Here is a 16,690-nt window from a genome sequence, read left to right as displayed (position 1 = left end):
ACATTAGTGTTGGCATTGTATGCTTTTGTAGGAGGCACTAGAAAGTCAAAAGAGAGGGACCAGATCACAGCTTTCACAGGTGCTGCAGCACTTGGTTAAGCAAGAAATCAAGTTCAGGAGTTCAGGACTGGTATTTTGTTGCTAGAAGCTATGGGACTGTCATAATTCAGCTTCTGCTTCTGACTGCACCCCGGGGCTATGTGGTCCCACTCAAGCAGCTGCTGCCTTCCCTGCCTTGCCCACCCCAGCTTCTCAGGGCCTGGGCCTCTGCCCATTTGTGAACCTGAACAGAAATCTGGCCTTGTTTTTTCCCTACTGCCAAGGACACATGAGCAATTTAGGGTGCTGTGCTATATTATGACACTCAAAATTGCTACGGATACTAAGTTTTTCAGTTAAGTTATTAGAAGAGTTACAACTATGAGGAATTACAGAAATGATTCTACAAAACTAACTGAGAACTTAGCATAGTGAGAGTCAGCGTAGAAAAATGGAGTGAGGGGACACACCTAATTCACTCATAAATTTCACATGGGAATTGTTTGTGTCCAAGCTCACTATTGCAATTCGAGAGCAAGATCTTGATTTGGTGATAGTTCTGTGGAAACATCAACTGTGAATACTCAAGAGCTGTCAAGAAAGCAAAATGACTGTTAGTCATTATTAAGAAGAGAACAAAACATGGATTTACACATTGACATAGCAGCCTTCTCAGACCTACGCTATGAACACTGAGTAGTCGTAGTCCACACTTCTCAACACAGACATACCTTGTTCAATGCACAGTTAAGTGCTAAACTCCTGCTGCAGGATATTGTGGGTGCTTTCATGGGTTCGAATAGTGGCTAGATAATACAGCATGGGGAGGGGAAGATGCTTTGAGAGGTGTAAATACAAATGCCCCTTTCTGGGACCAGAAAGCCCTGAACTGCAAGTTGCTGGAGGCCAGGAGAGCAATACTCCTGTAGAAGCAGGGCTGTATGCTCGTCCTTTGTGTTCACAGACCTGTGGCTCGGGCTGGGCAGATCCAGGTCTCTCCTGTATGGCTGCTGTTCTTAGTCACAATCGCATGAGATAAACTTATCTGAGTCTCTCTGGGATTCCTACCCCATCCCTTCAGGTGGGGCAGAGAGAGGAGGTGCAGGGTGAGAGTCAGGCAGGGTAGCGGGGAGGCGATACGGCAGCAGAAAGGGCAGTTAGGAGTTCTGGGACTCTCGAGCTGTTTCAGTAGGCTGCCACAAGATAAGCTGGGTCTCTGATGATAACAACTTTAAACCTTAGAGTAAGGGGATAAGAATTTGCAGGATGTGCTGCTGTCAGGATGGGGGTAGCAGGAGGGGAGCAGCTGTGTGTTCAGCCGTACAGGGGCAAGCGCAGCCAGGGGCCTAGCAGGCACGAGTCCAAGGGCAGCCTGCCTTTGGGTACTGGGATGGTTTATGTCAGTTCTGTCCTACTGAAGAAAAAAGGAGGGAAAAAAAGTCTCATATAAGTGGAAACGTGTGCAGTAGCAGAGAATTCTGCAAATAATGCCAAAGGATTTTTTTTATCGTGATTGAATTAACAGCAGGGAGCAAGGGAGATGCTGGAAGAGGGGGCGCGGGGCTGTTCCCCGCTGCTGAAGGGCAGAGGGAGGGCTGCGTTCATTTTACACGCTGATGGCTGCAGCAGAAGAGGGGAAGGGTGATGGTGCACAGATGCTGAATTCTTTGCCTTTGTGATACTGTATTAATGGAGAAACAAAGTGTGCTGTAGGGATGACAGCATGACTTCTGGTGTCCTTGCTGAAAAAGTTGTCTCTTGACTGATGCACAAAATTGCTCTAATGTGTGGAGTAATTCAAGCTTATAATCTTCTTCCCTATTATTTATGTACAAGTACAATAGTAATTTAAGCAATAAAAATCTTGCATTTATTTTTAATGCGAAATTCTAGTAATGAATAAATTGAATGCTATTGATGGAGTATACTAAGTAAAAGACAGTATTAAGGCTATTTAAACATTTGCTACCCTTAATTTTAAGGAAATCAAAGGAACTGAACAGAGAAAGCAATCAGATAATCGTCTGAAGTCACATTTGAAGTGATAAAGCATTGACTATAGCAGTCCCTTCTTGAGAAGGATAATGCTTTCTGTATTTTCATTAACTTCAGTGAAATAGCTGTGTCCTTCATATCTTCGGAGAAAAACTGTCAGGCATTTTAAAAACAAGTGAGCTTACATGTCTCTTCCAAGCTGTTAATACCAGTGAGGTCCAAGAGGGGACATCTGTTTTTTTTCTAGAACCTTGAACATGAACAGAAAAAGTCAACTCAGTTAACTACTTACAGATAATACTTAGTTTGTTTATTAAATAGATTGGTATGAAATGTCTCTGCAGTTTTCCTTTATCAGGGTATTTAAAATACTTCTAAAATATAGTTTTGTACATTTTATATCCAAGATTATTTCAAAGCAAATAGAATAAATAATGTGTTAGTAAGTAAAATATTTAAATCGACACTCTCTAACATGATACACAAATTAATTTTAATGCACAAAGCTATCTAACATGCGTTACACATATGTGTAATATACTTTTTGGGTAGCAAAAAAGTTATGTACAAAATTAGCTATGCTGTATTTACTTTGCTATGTAGTATGGTTGTTGCTAGTATTAAAAAAATAAATCCATAAAACACAAGAGTTTTCAAATTTTAAGAGAATACACATATTTATTTTTAATATTTCACTAGCTGTTCTTAGACATTTACAAGTAAACAAGGTACATCTTAAGTTTTAACGAGTAGCATTATTGATATACTGACCCAGAATGCAACTACAGTTGGGGGAGGTAAGAAGGGATAAGCTTCTGGTTTTGACACAGCAAAAAGGTTTGTGGTCTAATTCTGCAGGTCTTCAGTATCACTGGGGTAGTGAAATGTTGATACTAGCTGGTGGGGTCTACCAAACAGGCAATGAAAAGGTTCTGATAGACTAGAAGCATTGGAGGAAAAAAAAAAAAAAAAAAAAAAAAAAGAACAGCAGTGGGAGAAAGATTGAGGTGTTTTAGGAGGCCAGATGAAACTGTGTCTCTGGATAGGAATGGGTACTGCGTGGGTGTTCTTAGGGGGTTCCTAGCACTGTGTTTAACAGGATTCATTTCTGTGATGAACCTCAGGCTTTTGGGAAGGATTTCAACAGCCATTTTGGAAAAGGTGGATCAAAACTTCTGGATATGAAGGCTACAGATTTTAATGGGATAGTAACTTCTCTCCTCGCAAAAATGAACGAAAACCATAGAGAGCCTGGAAATCTGAAAGAATGTTCACCGTGGATGAGTGATTTCAAAGCTGAGTTCCTGAGAAATGAGCTAGAGGTTCCTGGTAAGTTCCCCTTCAGTGTCAATGGTGAACTATCCCTTCAAAGAAAATTGCTACTTCTGAGCTCTCTTTCTTCTGTTAGCTGTATGGCCCTTCATCCTCACCTTACACAGAGGTAGACTGCATCTGGAATAGCTCTGTTTTTTCCATCCCTTATATCTGTTCTTAAGCTGTATGCCTGATTTTTAAAATTGCATCTAAAATTGCATCTCTAACCTAAAACCTTTTTTTTAAAGGACTGATTCCAGGAAATCTTATACTTAAATCTACTGTACGTTTAATTTTAATTCAGCAAGGATGTCTTCTAAAACTATTCAGATCTGAAAATCATAATGGTTTAAGAAAGAATATTAGTAACTCGAAGATAAAAACATATAATGGAAATTGATTTTTATGAATTTTAATATATTTTCTTCAAATATACCATTCTACAACATTCTGCTAATTTTACAAAATATCTGGAAGAGTTTTCTGTTCTTACACACATTTTTAAATAATAGTAATAACATTTTGAATCAGACTGTGTCAAGTTTTCCTTTCCCCTGCCCCCTACAGGTCAGTACGATGGGAAAGGGAAACCACTGCCAGAGTACCACGTGAAAATCTCTGGATTTGATGAGCGGGTATGTTTCTAAGTTTGAGTCAAAATCCTGCTGGTATATATTTGAGTCCATATTCAATCTGAAGAAGTCAACAATAGAAAGGTGGTTGCTGTTTACACATCTTGCAGCACATAAAGAAAGTTCAGGATTTTGGTTTTGAGTAGTAATTCAGCAACTTGATTTTGCCATTTGGAAATGTCAGATATGCTTAATTTCAGTAATCAATCTGCAAGACCAAGTCTTCTGTCACAAATATTTTGCTTTTTCCTGTCTTCCAAGATAAGAGTAATGGAATCCTTGAGGAAACCGAAGCGTATAATAATCCGAGGCAGTGATGAGCAGGAGTACCCTTTTCTCGTCAAAGGTGGCGAAGACCTGCGACAAGACCAGCGCATTGAGCAGCTGTTTGATGTAATGAACATTATCCTTTCCCAAGATGCTGCCTGTAGCCAAAGGAATATGCAGCTGAAAACTTACCAGGTCATCCCCATGACAACAAGGTAGGACGTTATCTTGAAGGGACAAAAATTCTTATGTTAACAGATTCTGGTTCAGAGTGTTTTTGGTCTTGGTTTGCTTTTTTGAAGCATTGGAACTGCTTCATCTGGAATCTTGTTTTTCAGGTTGTATTTAAATTGGTAGCTTTTGATGGTCTTCTAGCAGCCACTAGAATGTGTTGCTCATATTTTGTGTTGTTCCAACTCCTAAGCTACTTGTTCACATCTCTGGTTTCTTTTGTTCCAGACTGGGGCTCATCAAGTGGCTGGAAAATACTTGTACTTTGAAAGAATTCCTGAGGAATAGCATGTCTGAAGAAGAACAACTCAACTATAACAGGTGGTTCTTGGTTTAGCTGTCTTCTCTAATAGAGACCACTGCTAATGGGTTTGTCGCGGTAGTGACAATCTTGTGGCAGCATTTTCTCTATTTAAAAGGAAAAAAAGTACCTATAAGCAAGGAGGCACTTTGTACTTCCTGACCCAAATTAGTAATTAGCAACTGTTTGTTTAATGAGTACCATTGTACCTGGAATATCCTCCACCCAGCTTGTTTAAACAAGAGGCTTATAATCGTTTGTGATGTCATTATCATCACCATTTCCTTATCAGCAGATTGATTTTTACAAGCAAAGGATTTTGATCTCTTGATTTGATCAGGCAGGAAATGGACGTAGGTCAGAAAGGGGGGAGTGAAGGTGGAGGGGGAGCAGAAACAGAGCTACGCTAGAAACCGTTCAGAAGTAAGTCAGGGACTGAGGAAATTGGCAGATGTACAAAACACAACTGTAAAAGAACATTGTCTCTGACTGCATATAAATGCTGGATTTGAATAAATTAGCTTTCTGTCTCTGGATTGCTTGTAATTAAAGGATGAATATTTGTAAAATTGAGTAATTTTAGCACGTCATCCTGTTTCTATTCTGGAATTTAGAAATGTGATTTGATTTACTGACTTTGTCACTTAGTACATAATCTCTGTTTGGGCTTGTCTAAGTGCTGTCATTGTGGTTTTGGTAGTTCTCTTGCTTACAGGACAGGTTGGAAGAAGCTCCAGTGTGGAGGCTGGACTCCAAAGAGCCTTAGTTTCTAGAGCTATTGGATTTTTACCAAGCATTTAGGAACTGCTGCAGTTCCTGCATTACTGGTATCAAGCTGACTTTTGTGAGCAACAGCATTACTGTTGATCCCACTTCAGTTTCTAGAAGAGTGGAGGACTTGCATGGAAACATCTCATGAGGGGAGATTTCTAATACTAAATGTAGATGATCAGTATCTTCCTAAAAACAATTGATTTATCCTAAAAATAGCTTTATTTTATTGTTGTTTACAGACTTGGAATATTTTCCCATACACTCCTCAACTGAGTCAATTAGGTCACTTTATACTGAGCTATGGTTGAATAGCACCACTCCCAAAGGAGAATTCCAACGGAACTCTTATCGGCAATATTTCAGTTGGGGTGAGGGGGAATAACTTTCTGAAGTTCTTTTCTGCATCCAGAAATGATGGCTACACAGTCTATAAATGATAAACATTTGTTAAATGGGAAGGATCTCTGTATCTCAGAACATCATCTGGAAGAAGGAGAAAAGGCAGGTGGTGCTCTAGTAAGTTGCTGCCTGTCTGGAATAGAATAGCAGCTTAACAGCTAGCACAGTAATGTATTCAGATAAGATGGGAGAAAAATTATTCCATAAGCTGTGTAACTAATGAAGTCTAGCTTCTTCTGGATTAATAACTTAAGTCCTCCCCTCCTGTACGTGTCGAAGAGATAATGGACTGCCTTCCTGCATTCCTTACCTGTTCGGATGGACAAATAGCAGTGTGTAATGTGGCAAGCTACCTCCTCAGGTGGAGAAGAAATAGCGTTAAAAATATCTTTCCCTCTTTGGAGCAGTTATTTTGGGTCTTTTTTTTTCAACGCAGCTTCTGATTTGTACAGCATCTGTTGGAAATTAATCTCATTGAGACGCTAATGCCTAATCTTTCCTTAAATATGACTGAAGTGCATTTGGGGGCTGGGGGAGAAGAGATGGATGGATCAATACGTACGCTGACTGCATAAACCTCATTTCCATAGAAAGGCTAAAAGTAATGTAGGCTGTAGATTCCTTATGCCTTCTGTGCCTGAAAATCTCAAGGGTCATAGCAGCATATGCTCAGTCTGCAGATATTCAAGTACAGAGTGGTGAGATAATGTGGAGAAATTATGAGACTTCTTGTTTTTTGTCTGTAGCCAAAAAGGACCTCGTGCTGCCTATACGGAGTGGCTGTCCAAGATGAGTGGGAAAGCACAAGGCATCTCTCGATACCATGTTATGTACAAGTAAGTTTTAAGAGAATTGCTTGTATTGTATAGGAACTAGAGTATGCACGAACACACGGTTGTAGACATTCCAGGAAAAAATAATCTGCACTACAGTATACTGTCTAGACCTGATTTTTACACGTTTTACAGGTTTGCCTAATGTGAGATGCTCTGCAGAAGGAGTTTAGTACTGATAAAATCCTACCAGAGTGCAGGAATGCTTCCAGAAGCTTGCTTGCTTCCTTGAGAAGGTGTCTAGAAGCAGGTGCTCATCTTCAACTGTATTTTGTAGCTCTTATTCCTGATTATGCAATTAGGTAGGCTGCCTTAGAGCCAGAGCAACTGCTAAAGTTGGACGAAGAGTTTAATTTTGATTCACTGATGGTTTAAGAATACATGGTGGTTTGGGTCCACACTTGAGTATCCTCAGAGAAATTTTTATGCCTGCCTCATTCTAATGCTATAGTGGAGGAAGGGAAGTTTCCAGTGGAGCATTTCTGATGAGCTCATAACCTGCTTAAACAAGTTTCTTGTTTCTTCAGGGAAAACTTTGACTCATTTATCTGAGTGCATCTGTGTTAACATTTTTATTCATATCAGGAATGTGCTTTTGAAGTAAATTCCCAATCACTCTCGTGTTAGCTTGCATCGCAGAGCTGTCCCTGAGTGCACAACTTGGCTGCTTTCAAATGGAGCTTAACTGGAAGTAGGGCACCCAGTGCATTCCAGCTGCTCGCAAGCATTTGTTTCACAGGACCAGATGTGGGCTAGCCCAGCACAGTCACCCTCCCTTCCCCAGCTGTGTACGGCACGGATGTCCTCAGCACCAGCCATGTAGCCCTGTTGCCTCCCCTTCTGCTGCACTATTTTCTGGTGTAAATATAGCTGCTGCATGTTGCTGGGAGATTCGACTTGGGCCTTAGTTTCTCTGCATGGAGGAGACTGTCCAGCCTGAAAGAGCACAATTGTATTGCTTTAAAAAGCTTAGCCCATCTACTTAATTTGGGGGGAAAATAGACAAAGCTATATGCTATTTTGTAGTAAGAAATTTCAGTCTTGAAAATAACTGCTTGGAAAAAGAAAAGGGGATTCACTTTTAATATCGGATAAAACATTTAGGGCTAACTCTGTGTGTGGCTTGCTCTGCTCTTTACTGACGTAAACAAACGTGCAGAGGTAGTCATGTACATACCTTAACTTCTAACATCCCATGTGCTGTTATCTCAGTAGCTGACAATACTCTTTCATTAATTTGCAGAAACGCAAGCCGTACAGAAACAGTTATTTCCTTCAAAAGCAGGGAAAGCAGTGTTCCAGAAGACCTGCTGCGGTAAGTACACTGTTAATGACTGCTCATTGTGAAACAGAAGCTTACTTTTTTTTCTGTATTCAACAAATTCCTTCTGTTTTGTTAAGGAGAGCCTTTGTGAAAATGAGTACATCTCCAGAAGCCTTCTTGTCTCTCCGGTCACATTTTGCCAGCTCTCATGCACTGATGTGCATCAGTCACTGGATACTCGGTATTGGAGACAGACATCTGTCCAACTTCATGATTAACAAGGAGACGGGTGGCATGGTGGGAATAGATTTTGGACATGCGTTTGGATCAGCCACACAGGTATTTGTTTTCTAAAAAACTTGTTACCGCTTTTCTGTGTTCAATTACAAGTATATTCTCAATACTAAATTTCATGTATTTCATTTTCATTTGCCATTGTTCTGATTTTAAAGTAATCTTTAAAAGTTATTTCTGGTTAATAGAACAAAATCTGTGTTTCCAGACATTTCTCAGACAAGCAGTTTATATGAAACTACAGAGTTTCATATAAAGGGGAAAGGGAATGACAAAATATATTTTCAGCCTGTGTGATGGTGTTTTGTATAGTTTAACCATGCTTTCAACCACTATCACTAAATGCTCATAACCAGAGCTCTGATGGCACGGGGTGGTACTGTTCCACCAACCTGCACGTGTTCTGTTAAGTGACAAAGAAAGTTTTAAAGCTTGAAAAGAAGAAAACGGTTTTCTAATTCTTTGGTCCCAAGGTTATTTAATTCTTGTTTTATTTTGACTATCCTTCCCTTTGGTTAGATTTTGCCAGTGCCAGAGCTGATGCCTTTTCGTCTGACTCGCCAGTTTGTTAATCTGATGATGCCAGTGAAAGAGTGGGGTCTCATTTACAGTGTGATGGTACATGCCCTAAGAGCTTATCGTGCAGATCCAGATCTCCTCATCAACACGATGGATGTATTTGTAAAGGAGCCTTCTCTGGACTGGAAGGTGAGGTTTGTTTTTTTTCTTTCCTTTTTCCTTGTGTAAAAATTCTTAAACTCTAGGAAGAACAAAACTGATCAAAAAGGAGGTATTTCATGATGCTTGATCTTAGTGCTTCTTTATTGAATTCCCAAAGAAACTGGACATAAAGCATTTAAAATGACAGAATTCTGTAAGGATGATGATGGACCAGGAAGAGTCGCACATGTCTGTGTTGATCATGTACCGTTCTTTGCGTGATAATCCTAAAGATGTGGATATCTCTTGAACGCATTATGTCACGGCAGCAGCATAAGTATTTTCAGCTTTTTGCATTGAGCCCCTTAAATTTTTGTAACAGCACTGAATTTATCTAACAATTACAGAGAAAAAAATATCTGAAGCAAGATGTACTTACTTAAGGTCCAATTGTAAATTAAAATTTAAGTCACAGGCATCCTAGATACTATCTCACCACTTTGCCCTCCGTTGCATTTCCTATTAAGAGTTACTGGCTTGGCTTGGTATGATGTGGCAGCATAAAGGTCTGTTTAAGTATGATGAATAAGGTAAATAGAGCAAAATTATTTCCGCTTTAGAACTTTGAACAAAGGCAGCTGAAAAAAGGAGGCACGTGGATTAAGGAAATAAACACATCTGAAGTAAACTGGTACCCTTTGCAAAAAGTCAGCTACGTCAAAAGAAAACTTACAGGCTGCAATCCAGCAAGAATTACTTGGTAAGATGCTCTCCTTTTGTTTTAAACTGTTCCACTAACAACTTTGGCAGGCTCCAAAGTTTGTCTGCAATTTTGCTCCCTTCAGATAGAATGGCAGCTAGGAAAAGAGAAGAGGCAGAGAGGGCAAAATATTTTTAGGAAACATTTTGGTCCACATACAAGCTCTGAATCATCCTGCCAGACAAAACACCAGGTATCTCCCCAGCTGTTCTTGCTCCAGCTCAGGCCTCTTGAGCAGTTTTACTGTTCCTGGCAACAAATTCATTCCCACCCTGTAAGCTGGCTTAATTTCTCACTCTTCAGATTGCTGTTCCTTTATGTTCTATCTACACAGCTTTTAGGCTAGGGATAGTATTTAAAAATCAATATGCTTCTGTTGGACGCTTCTTTGGAGGAGAACCTGAAATAGGTGTAGAGGAGGCATGGAGGTAAGCTGCTTTCCAAAAACATCAAATTCAAATCTGGTGGCATTCTCGGTTTATTTCTGTCAGTCTAGTCAAGTCTGGCTCAAATCAGAATGTCTTCAGAATTCAGTTAAAGTACAATTAATCCCTTCCATCCTCTTTTAAAAAGACATTCTGGATTAATAAAAAAAAAAGGGGGGGGGGGAGGGTAATGAAAGCAAGGAGAAAGTGAGCCTGTTTTAAAACCATACAAATACTGAAAAGTGTAAGACTCAGGAGGAGTCTCTTTTGCTGTCAAGGCTGAACTGGAAAAGGCAGCAAAATATTTCTTGCAGACACAAATCAGCAGGGCAGGTAAGGAGATAAAACAGCTTGGATGTGAGCTGCTGCATCCTTCTTCCAGTTAAGAGGTTTTTGACCAGATTTAAATATTTGTGGTAAATACTCACTAGCGAAGGACACCTGAAATCACCAGACTTTGATTGGCCAAGCCTTCTGCAATTATTGAACTCCACATGTCTTGAAAAATAAAGCTGCATGAATGGTGTCCAAGTGCCAGTTCATAGTTTAAAAACCCCTACCTAAGACTTTCTTGGCTTGTTCCTCTTAATAAGAACTTACTCTTGTGTTCTCTGTTTAGTGATGAGCTACGCCTGGGCTATGAGAAGTCAACTTTTTACAACGATTATGCAGCTGTGGCTCGTGGTAACACTGATCACAATATCAGAGCCAAAGAGCCTGAGGACGGACTGTCAGAAGAAACCCAAGTGAGATGCCTGATAGATCAAGCGACAGACCCCAATGTTCTTGGCAGAGTCTGGGAAGGATGGGAGCCCTGGATGTGAGGGATTACTTTCTAAAGCCCAGTCTGACAAGGGGGATGTACCCCAACACACAGCTGCAGCCAGTCAGAATTTTAAGGCCAAAATGGGAAAAAAACTTTTAACCACTTTTATCATCATTGGTTAACTTGACTAATATAGACAATATTTTTGTATGAAAGCTGTATTTGAATAATGATTTGTTTATGGGGTTCTGCACCCAAGCAGCTTTATTGTTTTTGTGTTAAAGTCAATGTGGAAAGAACTGGCAAGGCTTGCAGAGCTTTAAGAGTAATTCGAAAGGCACTCTGATCATTCAGAGGAGAGTCACGAATTCATACCCTCTGGACCTGTAGGCATCCTTGTGGTAAAAGTGTATGCTTCATGTTTTTGTTTAGAGACCTTACTGGCAGTCAGCTGAAACCATTCTGCTGATACGTTATTTGTAATTAAAACGAGAAGGTTCTCATATCAAAAGAAACAGTAAAGCACATGGTAAAATTAATCAGAAAATGGTGTTTAGCTCTAGATAACACCGAAGGTGTCTGGATGGTTATTTCATTACTGGATAATGAGAAACTAATGATGAGATCATGCCAGTTTGTTACAGTAGGTTGGTTTTTAACAATCAGGGATTTTAATCTGTGCCTCTGTACTTTGGAGGTCTATACTCCTCATGTTTTATTGATTCCAAATTAGTTGTTTGGCCAAAGTCAGACATTGGCACTGGCTGCGCAGCAAAGTACTGTAAGCTTCTTGCCATAACTGCAGCACAGCAAAGTGCTGTCTGTTGCACTTTGGTATTTACTCATGACAAAGTTGAGAAGTCATGCGAGATTTAGCTCTTACTCTCTGGCAGGCAGTTTTCAGGTAACCTTGGTGGCAAATACAGTGCAGCACAGACAGCAAGGTGGCAAGATTTTTTTCTAAAATATTGCGGTTGTTTATTACCCATAATTCATTGTCAAAGATATTTTCCATTTATGTTTTCAATAATTATCATAAAAGGTATAATAAAAACGAGTCTTTGCCCTTTCACCACCTACAAGCTCTCCTTCCTGCCTCTGTGGCAAGGGGGTAGTCTCAGTCTTGTTGAGGCCGTGGCTGCCTCTGGCACCGATTTCAAGTGAACCTTTCAGCTGGAGAGCAGAGGAATCTGTCCTGCTTAAAGGCTGTGAAAGTCTCAAGACTGGGAAGACTGCTGGCAGAAACCTAATGAATAGGGCAGGAGCTGTTCAGTAGTGGTTTTTTTGTTCCAAAATTTTCCAGCAACTACTATTTGTTACCTTCCTTCTTATTAAATTTGATCAATTGTTTGTCAATAATTAACATTATGAATCAAAAATTCAAAATCTTTTTATTGGATTTATTTATTAAAAATACTGTTCACTCGTATTTTTTGAAGAGTAAACATTACAGATAAGACCATTTATTTAAAAATAAAAATAAACCTTTAGATGTATTGCTTGTTTTTAAAGTTAATTTAGGGCACTTTAATCACTGAAAACACCAAAATTTAGCCATTTATGCAGGTGATGATGAGCGGACAGGGTTTTTTCCATAGGTGTGCAATATGGTTATTTTTATATACACGTGCGCGTGTCCTGCGTCTCGGTGCATTTTGTTCTTTTCATCTCTGGCAACAATAAAGCAGGTGGCATTATGACTAACGATAGGCTCTCTGAGGCAGCCTGGGTTTCAAGTTGTCACTGCAAATATAAGAAAGTTAAAGCACAATAAAAAGCTACATGAAAAGGCGAGGGGACGTTTAGAAATGATGTGGCTGATCGTACAAGGTGTTAAATTGCACTTTTGGCACATACCTTAGATATTTACTAGGTACTTTGACCCGTACCATGGAGGACAAAGTTTAGGTTTATAGTTTAACGAGGTTCTTCGTGTAGTGACTTTTGATACCTTCGGCAGCACTGGACTTCTCTGCTTCCCCAGCCCATGCTGCTCAGCAGGGCTTGCTCCAAAGCTGAGCGAGGTGCCCTGAGCTGGAATGTAGAATGGGATGGAGCAGAGGCACAGCCCCGCTCTTCCACCTGACAGAGGCTGTAGTTAGTGAACCCCCATCCCTCTTCTCCTCTCCCTCCAGTCAATATTGAGAGGTCCTTGGGCCAGGCAGCAAAGCCACAAATGGTAGGTGACAGTAGCCCTAACAATGCAGAAAGCTTAGAACATTCCTACAACATTTAAAAAATAAAAATCTCAAAATAGTTAAAGGTTGGTTTTGGCCCTAAAATAAGTGTTGTAATTTGAAGCCACAGCTACTTCACTCTTATTAGTGATGCATTTGTCATCCTCACAAAGCAGCTCTGGAACAATGTCAGCATCATACCGCTGCCTCTTCACGAGCAAAAACCCTTCCTATGCAAAGCAAGTACAATTATCCTAATGGAGGAATAAAAGAGCAGGCTTTCTCTGTGCAACTAAATAAGTCTGAAAATAACCTCCAACATATGTAAATTGCAGCTGCTTTGCTCACTTGAGTGCTCTAAATACAATACAGAAGTTAAATGGAAGGGCTAAAGCCAACCTATGAACCAGCAGGGAAAGTACTGACATAAGGAAAACCTCAAGTTGCTGGGCTGTGCACTTTATGGGGTGGTTTTGTTCAGTTTCCAGAAAGGAGTAAGATGATGAGTGGCTCAAAGTCAGAGACAGCCTCAGGTCTCATTATGCAAAACTAAGCAACTATCTACAGGTATGGTAGACTATTTCTTTCCTGGATTAAATAAACAGATGTGGACTGTATCTGGAAATTCATTAATTGCATCTAAAAAGCTATATAAACCATTAGCATCTATTCTCAGTAGGTTTTTCTTAGTGTACTGAGTAGTATTCCTGTTTAAGCTAGTCATCACCATCCCTGTCAGTCTTATTTCTCTCTAATTAAACATCACACTGCTGAACACATAGGAAAACTCTAGCTGCAGCCTGCAGCAGCCTGCGGTTTAATTTCTTAGATGAAAAAGAAATTCACATATGGTGCTTGATTTTCTGTAGTCCCCACCACAGCCCCTCAATTTAAATGTTAGCTTGGGGTATTTGTGGCTGAGCTTTGGTGTAGCACCAACATGCTTTTTTGCATGGAAAGGAGCCTACAAGATCTCCGCAAGAAAAACTCATTGGGATTCTCCTCAGCCATGGAATAAGGAGATTCCTGCACCTCCTCTGTCCTCATAGCAAAGGGCTTGGTCAACCGCTTCCTGGAGTTAGGGGAAACAATGTTCTACACTTGAAGAAACTTCTCCCCAACCCACGTTTTTCAAAACCAGGGAGTTAAAATAGGGATTTATTACCACTGCTTAAAACTGTTCCCCACCACCACCAAGCGCTGACCCATGACTGAGGGTGTGATGAGCTGTTTCATTAACGCTGCACACCTAATTTGTAAATGCTTTGAGTTTTAAGGAATTCATTTTTAAGCTATGCTGCTTGCAAGAAATGGCACAACACAAAACGGTGGTATGGTGGCCATCCTCCACAAACCCTGACAGCTTCCCTAGTACTGGGCCAAAGCTACCAAATAGCTATATCTTGCCTTAAGCCAACAGCATCTAGGTAGGGTGTTTAGTTGGTTTGGTTTTCTTTACTGTTTGGTGGGACAGGAGAGGGTAAGCTGTATGTGTGTCTATTGCACTCACAGCGTGCGACACTGCAAGATTTCATTTGGTTAGGTAGAAGCCATAGCTGCAAATTCAGTCCCGTGACATCCCTGTTGGAAACCAATGTAAGCCCAGTGTCTGGGAGGTTTAGGTTGGAAATGAGGAGGCATTTCTTCTCAGAAAGAGCAGTCAGGCATTGGGACGGGTTGCCCAGAGTCACCATCCCTGGGGGTGTTCAAGGAAAAATTGGAGTTGGTGCTTAGGGACGTGGTTTAGTGGGTGATGTTGGTGGTAGGGGGATGGTTGGACCAGATGATCTTGGAGGTCTTCTCCAACCTTTATGATTCTGTGATTCTAAAAGTTCACAGAAGAGCATGAGAGCACACAGATGCTAGCCTTCGGGCCTCCCCCCAAGGAGGCACAGCCCCATCCCTGGGAACGTATTGGCAGTTTTTTGCCTCTCCCTGAGCACATTGCACCTCCCCGCCTGTGTGTGCCATTCCCTCGGCTCTTCCTGGCTCCCAGCTTGTGCACGAAACACTCGTGTGTGATCTCCCGCGAGGCCGAGCCCCGCTCATGCTGCCCTGCTGCTGCTGCGGCCTTGCTGCCTCACTGCAAGGCCGCCATGGGCCTGGCCTCGCCCGGCTCCTGCTCCCCCTGGCGCAGGCCCTGGATTTCTCACAGGGCTGCCAGAGAGCATGGAGAGAAGGACAGGGAGGATTAAAGCAAGGCTGAGGACTTGCCCTGGTTCCTCTCCTTCCCTGTGGCCTGTCCCCCTCTTTATTGCTGTGGTTTTAATTCCTCCCCCTTGAGGGCTCAGCTTCCTGGGATTCAGAGCTGGGCACTCCAGAGCAGAGTGTTGCTTTTTCTCTCCAAAGGCTTCTTAGAGAAAAGCTTCTTGTCCTTTCTTTCCAGGTTTAAATGCTCCTCTTTGCTTGAGCAGGAACCTAAAACAGGTTTTATAGAAAACTTTCTGAAATTCAAATGCTTATAATGTTTCTAACACCTCCCTAAAACTTCCTGAACCCCGGAGAGAGGCAAGGATTTAGTGGCTCAGGTACTCAGCAGTCTGGGTGAGGGATTCAAGTTCTTGTGTCTGCTTCTCTGCCCGTGAAAGCTGAACATGAGCCAGCGCTGTGCCCTTGCTGCTAAGGAGGCTCGAGGTATCTTGGTGCGTGAGGCAAAGCATCGCCAGCAGGTCAGGGGAGGTGACCTGAGGCCACACCTGGAGTGCTGGGCCCAGTTCTGGGCCCCCAGTACAAGACAGAGCTTGACTGGGAACTGAGGAGAGTCCAAGGTAGGGCCACCAAGATGGTGAAGGGTTGGGAACACCTATCTATCTTATGAGGAGAGGCTGGGAGAGCTGGGCCTGCTCAGCCTGGAGAAGAGGAGGCACAGGGGGAGCTCATCAGTGTCTGTAAATACCTGAAGGGAGGTGCCAAGAGGACAGAGCCAGAGGTGCCCAGTGCCAGGACAAGAGGCCATGGGCACAAACTGGCCCACAGGAGGCTCCCTCTGAACACCAGGCTGCACTGCTTTATGTGCGGATGATGGAGCACTGGCACAGGTTGCCCAGAGAGGCCGTGGAGCTCTCTCCTTGGAGATCTTCCAAAGCCACCTGGACTAAAGTCCATTGTTTTGGTGAGCAGCAAGTATCACTGACTTATGTGCTCCTGGCTGCTTTGCTGCAGGTGTACTAAAACACCAGTGCTTCACACCATGAACCACACAGAAGCTTTCTGTTGAGGGCTACTCTTGTCAGGTAGGCTCAGCAACAAACACAACCAGCTTGACTCCCAGGGGACAGCTGGGGTGCCGGGTGATCTGCTCAAAGAGCTGTGTACACACCTCCAGGTCCTGAAGACACCATAAACAAATTTGCACCCTCCATGATGGGGCTTTGGTATGACACAGGTGGCAAATACTGAGGCTTGTGCCGTTTTTCCATGCCCTGCAGTTCACCATTTACTGAGGAATTCTGAGAGTAATTGCTGTGCACAAGTGCACAGGGGCAGGTGGGTGATCTAGAGGTGAATCTAGTCTCGTGATGGGTAACAGATTAGATTGTTTGGGGATTGCACACCAACA

At 41.8% G+C, this 16,690-nt stretch overlaps 1 protein-coding gene across 1 annotated transcript in view; it reads left to right on the top strand.

Moving 5' to 3' along the window:
* PRKDC (protein kinase, DNA-activated, catalytic subunit) overlaps positions 1–12,440 on the top strand; it is a 78,439-nt gene extending 65,999 nt beyond the window's left edge. The window contains 10 exon segments of the mRNA XM_040550349.1: positions 3,159–3,363; positions 3,916–3,983; positions 4,242–4,462; positions 4,707–4,799; positions 6,699–6,788; positions 8,029–8,100; positions 8,187–8,388; positions 8,863–9,051; positions 9,624–9,763; positions 10,808–12,440. Of these exon segments, the coding sequence (XP_040406283.1) occupies positions 3,159–3,363; positions 3,916–3,983; positions 4,242–4,462; positions 4,707–4,799; positions 6,699–6,788; positions 8,029–8,100; positions 8,187–8,388; positions 8,863–9,051; positions 9,624–9,763; positions 10,808–11,012 (1,485 nt within the window). The 3' untranslated portion in view covers positions 11,013–12,440.
* Positions 12,441–16,690: the final 4,250 nt, after the last annotated feature.

This window comes from Cygnus olor, chromosome 2 (assembly GCF_009769625.2).
Source record: "Cygnus olor isolate bCygOlo1 chromosome 2, bCygOlo1.pri.v2, whole genome shotgun sequence".
Lineage (NCBI taxonomy): Eukaryota > Metazoa > Chordata > Aves > Anseriformes > Anatidae > Cygnus > Cygnus olor.
The sequence above is the reverse complement of the archived record's forward strand: the minus strand, read 5'-3'. Positions and strand labels throughout refer to the sequence as shown.